Source organism: Echeneis naucrates, chromosome 3 (genome assembly GCF_900963305.1).
Source record: "Echeneis naucrates chromosome 3, fEcheNa1.1, whole genome shotgun sequence".
Lineage (NCBI taxonomy): Eukaryota > Metazoa > Chordata > Actinopteri > Carangiformes > Echeneidae > Echeneis > Echeneis naucrates.
Window position 1 is genome coordinate 1356714 of NC_042513.1, and position 12835 is coordinate 1369548.

Below are 12835 nucleotides of genomic sequence, written 5' to 3' on the forward strand. Positions count from 1 at the left end.
ATTGACAAATTACATTTTAATTTACAAATTTACATTTTATTGAACTTACTAACACCAAGTATATCAGCCACGTTTTATAATGAATCAAAATTAAAAAAAAAAAACATCAACACCAAGTTCAAAAAGAAAATAAGAGTGCAGTTGTGCCATCATAACTGATATCTTGAATCAAAAACAAAAAGTACAGTAGTCAAATAATGAAAGTGTTTCATTTGTAATCTGTGCAAAAAACAGAAACAAGAGAACTTTCCCTGCAATGTGCCTGTTTTGCACTGCACATCCTCTCAAAACGAGGTTGCAGGCATGAAACTGCCATTCCCAAGTCATTCTCATTGTTGAGCTGAGATCTGTATTTCGTTTTGAGAGAAGCAACAGTCTGTCGTGTGTGTGTGTGTGTGTGTGTGATAGTGCTGGCTCTTTTCTGTGTGAAGGTGAAGCTCTTTTGTAGTCCACGTCACAAATGCATCCATGTTGCTCACGGCTACTTGCTACCTTGTTGTCCCGCTGCAATTTTCATCCCGACATCTATCATTGTTTTTGCTCTTTAGTCCCAGGTTACATTTTTCTCCCGGTCTCCTAATGCTCATTAATAATTTTAGCCATTATTAATTTGTTTGTGTGTTTGTGCGCCCCACAATTTTAGAAGCACTGCTTTAGTAGATAAGGCCCATAGACTTCAAATTTTTTAGACTCTTCGCAATGTTTGAAAGTGAAATGATTTCCAACATTATGTTTCAGTGGCCTGACCCCTGGGATTATTAGACATACCCTTCTGGCAGTTCACTAATATATGAAAAGATCTATATTGCACAAAAACTATTTACTTTATTGTCCCATATAGCAAACTTTGTTTTCACAGCTTGCATTGGTAATCAGACAAGTTCACAAACACCGCATAAACACATAGATACAAAGATATACTGCCTGCAGGACAATTAAGACACTTGGGGCCGTTTGATGAGGGCTTCTGTGGTGGTGAGAAGAAAGCTCAATTCCGTCTGCAGCCTGATGGTATCAGGGAGAAAAAATATTTATTAGGTGACTGGTGTCATTGACAATGGCAATGACTAGGTCAGATCAAGAAATTTAAAAACCTGATAGCTTGATGTTTCATGAAATATGCCTTTCTGTATAGTTTCTATGACCACTTTTGTGAGACTCTTGATTCATATTTTACAACATAGTTGTTGGAAAAACATTGTTCATTCACTCATTCATCTTCTACCCCTTATCTATTTCCAGGGATGCTGGAGCCAATCCCACCTTCATTTCTGGTTTAATATAATGAAGCACAGAAATCAATTAATGCTGGCTTTTTTGTTCATTTTTGCCAAAAGGGTTTGAGGCAACAGATATATGATCTCTCCTGTGAGAGTGGAGGGAATGTGTCCCATGTGTCACCTTCCAAAAAGCTTTCTAAGAGCCCTGAATAATGGCTCTCCAATGTGTTTTATGTGCCTGTGCCTGCAGTGGAAAACATAGACACTTGATAGGAACATTACCCTAATGTACCATAGAGATGCAGATACAGAAAGAAACTTCCACAGCATAGTGTTGGGATATCTAGAAAGGAAAATCTATGATAATTTCCTTAATACATTTCTTTTTTTCACCTTGCCTCGTGTTAAAAATTCAGAATCTCTCATGGCTACAAAGTGAAAGATCTTGATAGTATAACAGCATATACCATCATACGGTTCAAGACTAATAGAGGCTTGCTCAAACACAGGAACAGGAATGGGGTAGACTAGCCTTAGTGAGCTGTAATAGGACTGAAAAGAGAGTAGCAACATAAACACTGACCGCAGTTTCGTGAGGTGCATCAGGACAGAAGTCAGTGCTGACATGTCAGGCTGAAAAGTATGGAGGGCCAGAGCTTGAGTGGATAGGCCAGACTTTTATCTGGAGCAACAGACCAGCAGAGAGGGTGCATTCAGCTACCTCTTGATCAACAGTCAATAGTGTATTTTGCAGTGCTTGACATATTTATTTATTAATTTCCCCAGTGATGAACCGTGGACCCAGACCCAGGGCCTTCAATAGGACCACATGAAGCAATAAAAGATTAAACATAGAAATACAAATAATAGCCAGAGCCCTGTCACATGGATGTTCAGCATATTAAAGGCTTATTTGTCCCAACTGGCTTCACAACACACCAAGGTGATTCTGGAAAAACAGACATTTAAAGCTGGCTATCATGACATCATCATTTAATTACAAAAACTAAACGAAACAAACAAATCACACATTCACTTACCTCACATATTTGTTTAGCTGGAATGAAAGTAAAATGTCTAGAATAATCATTAGCTACTGTTTAACAACTAAAGACTAAACACAATTGCTGCAAATGCAAATACATTTAATGGCTATAAAACCATCTGCAAATTGTAGGTTTAGGCTGACAGTATACTTCTTACAAATTCAGTTTTGTGCTGCTGCTGCCCGTTAGCCACTGATAGCGACTGTAGCTGCTAGCTTGAAAATGCCGATGGTAGCTCTTACTCAAGTCAGGTGATGGTGAACCTTTTGGATAATATCTAGTTTTTCCTGAAAAGACACGCTTGAAAAAGAAGTATCCAAAATATAGGCCACACGGTCTTCTTCTTCGCCAGATCCTGCCATCTTCCTGCTCTCTTAATCGCCTTCTGTCTTTCTTCCCTCAATTCACTCACTGTTTTAGCTGGTCGCTTGACTTATAGACTGTACAGTCGTGGTCAAAAGTTCACATATAGTACATGTTCCCACGCTAAATCTCATGCCAAGTTCAAGTTTCACACTTGAATTTTGAATAAACTAGCATCCAGGAAGCCTTAGGATTATTGCTTTTGTGAAATAAAAAGAAAGGGCAAAAATTCCTCATAATTTGAGATTTGAGGGGGAAAATTAGCATGTCGGCTGCGAGAGAACGCCACCGATTTCGCAAGCACGAATCGGGTTCCGAGAAAAGGAAAAAAAAAAAAAAAAATAAAAGAAGAAAGAATTTAACAAGTCACTGCGGGAATCACTGGATAAATTTATCACCACTCACAGAGATGCGGTGGCTGAGCAGATGCCCAAAGCTAGCGGGTCTGAATTTGCTAATGACGTGTCAACAACTAGCACCAACTACATGTGATGTGTATGATTATGCCGTATTACTTGATAAAAACGTATTGCCGCGGGATCATGAGTTCAGTATTACTAGAATAGCTCAGTCCGTGTGATTTGCGCACTAACGTCAAAGAGCAGCGCTTCATACCACCCGCGACGGTCTTGGTTCTAAGTACATTCCCAAGAACATTCCTGTTCAATTTTAGAATAATAAATACCACAAGATATATAAATACAAATTCCAATGATAAGTGGCAGAGAGGATGAAAGAGAGAAGACAGTTACACGAAACACATGTCCCTGGGTTCAAGTCCAATCTGGGACACTGCAATAATGTGGCAAGCACGCCAACCACTAGGCCAGTCCCCAAGAAGGGACAGTTGAGGAAGACTTGAAAGCGAACCAATCCCCAGACATTCCAGCGTTTAAGTGCATATGTTGGAAAGATTTGCACAGAACCAGAGTCTATTTTACAAACATAATGTGTTTTGAAATATCCCGAAAGAGACATCAATCAATTAGGGAAAAACAGCATGCTCTCACCTCCTTGTGGAGCAGTGAATGAGTGATTGAATGAATGAACATTTCTGTTAATACCATGCCCATGTCTCTGCATGCTTGCAGGGTTAAGTGTCTGCTGGGCTTCATTCCAGACAGCTGAACTGTGTCCCAGCCTGCTGTGGTGTTTGCACGCTTTAAAATATAAATAACTTAATAAAGCACAGTCCTGGATGCATGTGACACACTTCCCTCCCATCATTCAGCAGCACTGAAATTTGCTCCTCTAGCTCTGCACAGAAAAAATAATAAATAAATAAATGAAGGATATGTGCGGTACATAGATCCAAATACTGATACAGAATTCAACCCCAAACAACTGACGCTTTTATTTATAATTTTAATTCAGCAAAGCAGTTGCACAGGCTTCCATCATCTGAACTCAGTCATAATGTGGGAAGGACTTCTGAGGCACTTCCTGCAACTGGGCTTCTCAAATTTGTTTCTCTGCTTCGAGGGTTCCCTTTTCCTCATTATTGAATTTCACTCTCTTGTTTACCATTTTCCCCACATAAGAGAACAAAAACAGCCCAGAGCAAAAGGAGAAGCATTGTATAATTTGAGTGAAGCAGCAGGAGCCCCAGCGGTGTCATGTCTCTGTCCTGGTAGCTCGGAGATAGTGCTTGGCTGCAGAAGGAAGCAATGAGTGTGGAAAACAGGCCTATAGTTTGTATGTGCTGGTTACAGTTGGTTTCAGAGGCATGGGAGGGAAAAAAAATTTTGTGGTCTCCTCTCTGAAATTAGTCTACAAACATCAAACATTACTGATGTCTTCTTACCAACTGTGTCTAAAACCCTTAAAATTCAGTTTTTCCTTTTCTTTTTACTTTGAAGATTGTATTCTCTTGCTCCATGTGATGTTGTGATTTCATCGAGATATTGTATGCCTTGTACAAAATTTCATATGCTTTTTCCCTAAATCTTATATTTGTTATTGCAAAATATGCATTTAGAACCAAAGATTAAAATCTCAAACGCTCTAAAAAAATTCAATTTTAAACAATAATAAAGCAGCCAGGAATTATTTTCTTTGTGAAGGTGAACTCACACCTCCGCTGGATGTTGTAACATGAGTTTCTTTCTTCTTTTTTTTGGTCTCCAGCCTACTAGCACCTGCAGGTCATTTTCTGTACACGTGCATGCTAATGCTTGTGTGTTCTTCCTGTTGGTGGGACATTTTGATGACTTCTCTTATAGGAGATGACTCACTGTGATAGAAGAAAACAAAGAAACTACACATGCACTTAAAAGGTCTCTGGCAGACAGAAAGAGATCGAAAGGCGTACAGGTTGACTGGCCCATTATAACAGCTGCATCAGTTTACTGTCATTTGTGCGGCCGCCACGTCCCGTGTGGCAGCTGTTAAGATGCGCAGCCAGTGTTTTCACTGTAGACCTTTTACATGGGTGTTGAGAAAAACACATTTCCCCCCTTGAGTAGAACTACTAACATTATAAAAATATGTTATATTTCTGTGACACTGCTGTTAAGATAGAAGCCTGTTGTTAATTTTGTGAACAATAATAATTTTTTGAGAAAACTTACCAAACTGTTGCTCCTCTTTCTGAAGTATTTTGACTATTCAATTTTCTTTTCCTTCAGCCCAGTCTTTCTTTCTCTTCCTCTCTCGCTCATTTTTGAGATCCTCCCATATGCTCAGCTCTGTCAGAGCAGGTGGCAAACCACAGACCCACAGTACACCTCTGCTTAGACTAGTTGTCCCAAGCGGCCAAATTCACATCGCCACAGGGCATCTGAAGCGGCAAAACTTGCCAGTGTGACAGTGTCACAGGTTTTTAATGCAGGTTAGAAATTGCGGTGTGCATTTTCATCAATAACATATTAGCTTGAGTCAGTAATATAAGAAAAGACATTGAGTGGTATCATGAATAGAGCATGAACTGGCAATGGCTGTCATTTATAAATTCATTGATTTATGAGTCTGAAAACAAAGTATACGCAGCATTTTGGCAGTTCTGTGGGATATGGGTGATATTTAGTGATTTAGTGTGTTCAGAGTTAGTGGTCTGAAACTCTCACTGAATTTGGATGTTTAAGATATTTTTTTAGTTTTCCTAAATGTACTGCAAATATCTACAGACCATTAATGTTTTCATATAGCTTTATAGTGGTAGCTGTGAGTTAGCACTGCTTCAGCCTAGACATCATGTTTTAGAAAACACTAACCTCCAATTTCTGCAGAATATGCTGGAAAGATTCTTTCATACCACATCATTGTTCAAGAAAAACTTGATTGGAAAACAATGAGGAAAAATGACTGCCCTAAGAGGATCTTGTCTCCGTTTGCAATCCAAGTACATGTTTGATGTCAAATGCCCTCATGCTTACTTGGGTTGCTGGATGCACCATAGCAGGGGAAACATGCTGAGAGCAAAAGGAGAGCAGAGGACAGTAATGGATGAGAGACAATGCTGTGCTGCTCTGTCTCAGTGCATTAATCAGCTCAAGCATCTTCATGACAGAAACTGTAATGTAAACTTTCATATCATTTCTGCAAAGGCACTCTTTACAGTCTCCACTGTGTGTTTTCAGAAGTAGTGTTATCTTTGCTATACTTGAGCACACGGCAGCTACATCCCGAGTAATTCTATTTGTTCCACTTTGAAGACTCTCTTTTTTCTCTCTCCTTTGGGAATACATGAATATCTGCCTGTGGTGTACTGTTGCGGATCATCATATGTGTTTTAGCTCCTAAACCTTGTGTGAGAAGGTTTTGTGAACTGTTTTGACCTTGTCACATAGGACAAATAGCAACAAAAACATACCTGAAGCAAATGCATTCCTTGCTTCAGGTCTCTTGTATGTTGTGTCATGTACCTGACATGCAGGCTGAACGAATATGCACACTGCTTAGCTACTCAGCTTCTTCACACATTTAGATAAAAGGACATAGTAGAAATAGATTACTGTGCTTGTTGTGTTTTGGTCTTAAAGACAACAGAAAATAAAGAGCGCTTACTAATGGCTCTATGAGTTATAAATGACAGGTTTGATAAATCTGTCACTAATGCGTTATTGGCCAGCTCTATAGGAAGATTTTAAACAAAATCTGCATCAGAAATTGTTGTTGTTTCAGGCTATAATCATAATGAGCCAGAATTTGATATCAATAAAGCCTTGTAAATAATTTAAAGTATAGATGATTTGTAAATTTTAAATTTAAAGACTTATAAAAAGTTGTACATTAAAGTTAATTGTAGCCTCTCCCTGCCTGTTCCTTTAATAGAAATATCCACCTATGATGCCTCTGGCTCCTCATCTCTACCGAGCGACCCGACAGTCACAGCTGTTCCTGGTCACCCGCTTACTGACCTCCCGGTGGTGGGGAAGGTGCCTTTCACTGCCGTTCATTCAGATGGTGACTTGGAGTCTGAAGCGGAAGGTTTATCGGGGCAGCCTGCCTTTTCCTCTGTCTTAACTGTCATGGCAGGAACCGTCAAACATGTGGTGAGCGTTGATCAAAGCAGAACTTCGCCCACTGTCACTGGGGAAAAAACCCACACCACTCAATGGCCTTCACATAGTTCCAGCTGGGCCTCAGAGATGTCTTCCTCACTGCTGCATGTAGGAGGTAAGATCCTCCCTGTAAGCTCAAGTCTGACTTCCAACATGTTTCACCAATATACCACACATTTTCAGGCTGTAACCATGTTCTCACCTGTTAATGGGCCATCACAAGTGTCATTTTCATCATCATCAGTACCATCTTCTCCTTTATTGTTATTGTCAGTATCATCACCAGCTCCACTTCATCGATGCTATTGTCCTTGGTGTCGCTACTCTCTTGATCATCCTCCATTGAGTGAATAAACAAAGCAGCATCTTCTCAAAGTCAAAGGGTTGTGTCCAGCCCTGCTCCTCTCAATGAAACTGCAGGATTTACACCAATAGGATCTCTGGGTTGGACAGATAGTCTGACACCTACACAGCCCACCACCCCTTCAGCTGTATTCCTACTAGCTGTTACACAGGGCCTGCAAAGCACAACAACCAAACATTCACACTTTCCACATGAAACCAGAAATTACAAAACACACATTTTACTCCATAGAGGATAAACTCCATGCAGGAAGAGGAACATACATAGAGAATACAAGTGTAAGCATAATCAAGACACAAACACATATACATCATATTCTTCAAACCGTGGACAGACTCTCTTACAGATTTTATACAGACCTACTCGGAAGCAGAGCCTGGATATGGCTGTAATGGCTAATAATCTTGAAATTACCACCTCATTTTCCAGAGTCAAGCTGTTCATATTCAGCTGGGAAAGTCACAAGGTCCAACATCAGCACTGTTGTCTGCGCATCATAACAAATATTCAATTTCTGCTCATGCCACACAACAGGTACTAAATCAAAGAGCATATGGGGGTATCACACCTGATGATGTTTACACTTCTTTCCTCTCCCTCCAAAACCTCGGTCACTAAGTTAACACCTCTCTACTCCAGCATGGTGTCCTCAGATCATGCATCTAACAATAGTGATTTACTGTTGCCAGCGGGTCACGGCAGCCGCAGAGTTCCTGACATCAATATAAATTACAACCAAGGAGAGAGAGGAAGAGGAGAGCTCAAATTTATTTCCACGCAGGCTAACAAGAATAACACACTTTCTCACAGACAGTTGGGGCCAGAGTCCACAAGTGGTCTCATCCTCAGCTCGATCAACAGAGCAGCAACATCCTTCTCCACATCAGAGTCAGATTCACTTAATTTTCCAAGTAATGAAGTTATAAACCTTGAACAATAAGTAACACAAACAAACTCTCTCAAGGGTTTAACTCAGGATCAGAGATGATGGACATTGTCAAAAATATTTTCCTCCAACAGCAGGACCCTGTCTCTTTTTGTGTCAGCAAAACACGTTTGAACTATACTAACCATGCATGAAGGTTTTTCACACCCTGCTCTGCTTTCATACTCATTACCTTTATTCCTAAGCCAAAGCCCAAACCACAACAGCTCCATTGATCTCCTGTCTGCCACTAGTGGGGTTAATTTTTCAGACCAACCCAAAGCCCCATTAGCCATAATAATCCCCTCCAAAAGACCCTTTCAAACAAGGTTTTTTCCTACATTTTACACAACATTTGCTAGAATGTCATCTTCCTCTAAATCTGTGTCCTCAGCTGAAGCCTCAGAGAGAGCTAGTCACACACCCTTGACTTTGAGTGTAGAAACTACTGCAGGCTATAGAAAAGCACCACCAGCCCCTCATGTGCACACAAACGGAAAGCTGCCTGCTGATAGGTCAGAGAGAAAAACTGGAGCTTCCCCTTTAGATAGAAATGAAGGGTCTACTCCAATCAGGGTCACACCATTTTACAAGACGGGTTTTACATCAGGCCATTTCTCAACAAAGCTCCCATCTTTAGCGCCGAAAAAAGAAATGTTTGTGTTGAATAAAGGCTCCGGAGGTTCTGGCAAAGGATCAGTCTCTGAAATCTCTGCTTTTTCAGTAAGCTTTGATGCTGCACTAGGAGATCTTGAAGTCCTTTCTCATAAAGAAGATGTGACAATGATTGGCCATAATGTGCAATTTTCTCCTTCTTCATGGTCAGAAATCATCCTAATACCAAGGACTAATACTTCTTCCCACACTCATGGGCCAGTCACCAGTGTGAGTAGTAATAAATCAATCTTTTATTTCGGTCAACAGACAGACATCCCTTCCTTTGTTTCCTCTACAGCAGCGAATACTTCCTCAAGTGATGGACAAAATAGCACTGAAACAGTGAGTGCTATTTTCAGCCTTGGCACAGAATTAATGGCACCATATACAAAGTGGGAAGCCACCAAGCTTGTGCCAGCTCTAAGCAGTTCCTTTGAATCAGAAAATCTATCTACTGGCTTCGACAGGACAAATTCTAATTTACCAGCAGATGGCTCATCATAGGAACATCAAAAACTGGAAGATGGACAAGAGCGTAATGCTCCTAAATTGTATTCAACTGAACCATCATTCATCGTTAGTGATCTGTATTCAGTTTACCCAACTGTTGGAGAATATTCGCCTTCTGCATATGTTACAGGAACAGCCGACTCTAAAGAACAAAATATAAGTTTGTCCTCAGCAAATGTCAGATCTGCCATTGCACAGCAAGGATCCACCACTGCTCCAACAGCGTGGGATTCAGAGACTTTTATACCTCTCGCTCACATAACTTCTGATTCTGTAACATCTTCATCTTCAGCTAGTCTGCTTGGATTTTTGTCAAAGAGAAACCTCCTTTTGGTAGATGATACACATGTCACATTTCGAATTCACACTGACACTGAGTATATTAGTAACACAACTGAGTCAAAAATGAAGGGGCTAACATCATCAAAAGAGTTTATCATCAGTATTAACACTACCACCAGAAAGCTCCAAAGCCTCTTATAGACCCTTCTTACATATGACTCTGGTCACCTCAGTGTCTCATAAAGCTTCATCATTAATGTCCCTGTCATCATCATCATCAACATCAGCATCAGGATCAATATCAACATCATCATCATCACCACCATCTTCTTCATCAACATCAATATCTCTGTCAGTCAAAGCTGTGCCACCCACATTATCACCTGGTATGATCTCATCAATACGTTCTGATCGGTTGCAGCATATGACTGACAGGTTTGTTGTCCTTACAGAGGCAGAAGAGTTAACATCCAGAGCAGTTGCATTCATTTTGCCCAAAGAAAAAGAGGCCAGTCTTGCCCCATCTCAATCAGTCAGAGTTATGCTTTCTGCTGTGCCTGCTGAAAGGACATCTCAGGTACCCCCTCTGACCCCTCGACAGGACACCACAACAGCCTCTGTGAAGCTCACCACCACAGCTGTAGCCTCATCTGCCAAACCTAAGTATCCGACCACCATCACGCCTCCCACCGCTGGAGCCATGCAATCCACTACTACCACCACACAGCAGCCCACACTCATCACAAGGAGAACAACGACCACCACAACCATCAGGACTCAAACCAGCAGGAGAATATTCACTCCATTCGTCCTGAGAACAAGCCCCCCCAGGGGGGCCACCACAATCTTCATTTCCCCCTTTACCACCACAACAGAGGCGCCACCACAGCAGTGCAATATCACAGAGAGAATGTGGGTGAAAACAGGTAAACAAAACTTTTTCCATAGTTGTAAAAAAAAAAAAAAAAAAAAGGTGAAATTTTATTTTTATTCTCTAATGTTCTCTAACATTTTGTCTGCTGTCTGTTGATGTTTGTCTCCATCTTGATCTCTGTTTCTATATCTGCTAGTTGTTTCCATCTATGTGAGAAGAAACAGGCTGGACAGCATCCAGAGGCAGAACCTGCGGAGGGGACTCAGCCAGGGCCTCCGAAAAGCTCTGAATGACTCTTTTGCCCAAGTGCAGGTCAGACTGGAATAGATAGCCATTAACCGAACTTTGTTTTACTCATACAGATCATTGAAATGATGAAAAGACTCAAAGTTTGAAATTTGCAAAAAATTACCACAATTTTCTGACTATACATACTCTTGAAAAGACATAAAGATGAAGGCATTACCTTCACCTGACGGCACATTTACAGTGACCTACTGAAAATGAACATTGATGTTTGGACCTTAACCCTAACCCTTTGTCCCACAAAAGTTAACATCCAAATTAAAGCAAAAATATAATTAGAATAAATTTTGAAATATACAAGTTTGTGTCAGTTGTGTTTTGGGTGATGTTTGGCAGTGAGAGAACTACTCCTTGCATTTTTTGCAATGTCTGAAGAGAATGAACACATTTATTTGAAATTTGTGTCTCATGTCATGCAAATTGATTGTGAATATGATGTTAATTGACAACCGCTTCACTTTAATTTTTTCTCAACTTTGGGCCTGAGCTAAATAATCAAAGCAATCTTCTAACATGGATAAAGAGAAAGCGTTTCCTAACTATGCCCCAACCAGAAATCTGATGGTTTATTAGCTGGAGCGAATGAGGCACTTAAACCAAGGACCCTCATGTAGGCTATGTGAAAAGAGAGGAGGACTAATATAGAAATTAGGTTGCATGAATGTGTCCCAGAAGCCAGTCAGTGATGTCATATATTTGAGTAACTCCTAAAAACTCCTAAAACAATGTAGATTAGGACTGTAGCTGACTTTTATTTCAAGCTAGTTACCCTCTCCATACTTGACCAGAGTCTCACCAAAAGAATAGAGACAAGCCAGATTTGGTTGAACAAGAACCAAAAACCAGTCTGGTTCCCGCTGTGCCAAATGCATTCTCTGGCTCAAATAAGTCTCTATTGCCTCCTCCACATAGTGTGTCTGGAGCACCTTTTGGCTAAAAGATGTTAAAATACAGTCAGTCAGAGGTAGGGATGTGGGTGTTTCAGTCTGGTAAACAGTAAGGTTTTCTTAAGGGAAACATGTTTGCTGGTTCTGGTATGATGTTTTTACTGTACCACACTGAACATGCGAAAAAAAAAAAAAAAATCTGACTTCTTGTGCTTAAAAATAAATTAAACAGCAACATGACTCGTTCTTTACATAAGGAAAATGTGTCTTCCTTTTTCTCCAGTGGGTTGGAGCACCATCTGAGTGTTGCAATGATAGCCAAGTGTTAAGTGCATTGGTGTGTGTGTGTATGTTTGGGTCGATGTGTTTTTACTTGTATATCTGCTATCCCGTGAAATACCCATCTTGTTATATTTCTTTCTTTATGTGAAAGTATCAAAGAATCGAGGAAGGCCTGAATACTTCACATGCTCACTTTATCTGAAGTCTCTGAAGGTGCCGTGCTTCAGTGCACTCCTGTCACCCATTTCAACATTGCATGGGTTCCTTTTAGCAGCACTGCTCTCTCATCCAATGGGAAGCAAGCTGCTGGCAAGGGAAATTGCTTCTGTGTTTAATTATAGGTTATAAATGGTTAGGAGGAGAGTGATGTGTGTGCTGATGCTAAAAAGATGATGAGAAATAGACTAAATTAGACCACTAGACTCAATCCATTTGGAACCTTAAAAAAAGCCGTCTATTGTGGGCCCTCGAGTGACTTTTTTTGAATGCCAAAACTGAGATCTGTTGGGTTAACCTCCTGGCAGTGTTTGACGCTCTTTGAAATAGAGTTAGTGGGTGTGTTACCAATCTTTGGCTTACGTGAAATGCAATCTCCTAATACTACCTTCACACAGGTA

At 40.5% G+C, this 12835-nt stretch overlaps 1 protein-coding gene across 1 annotated transcript in view; it reads left to right on the plus strand.

The window, feature by feature from the left end:
• kiaa1549lb (KIAA1549-like b) overlaps positions 1-12835 on the plus strand; it is a gene marked incomplete at its 5' end in the record, with an annotated part of 50508 nt that overhangs the window by 15525 nt on the left and 22148 nt on the right. Inside the window, 6 exons of the mRNA XM_029498450.1 lie at positions 6902-7246; positions 9145-9504; positions 9718-9964; positions 10115-10255; positions 10437-10795; positions 10940-11055. Coding sequence (XP_029354310.1) covers positions 6902-7246; positions 9145-9504; positions 9718-9964; positions 10115-10255; positions 10437-10795; positions 10940-11055 — 1568 coding nt within the window. The remainder of the gene's footprint in view (positions 1-6901; positions 7247-9144; positions 9505-9717; positions 9965-10114; positions 10256-10436; positions 10796-10939; positions 11056-12835) is intronic.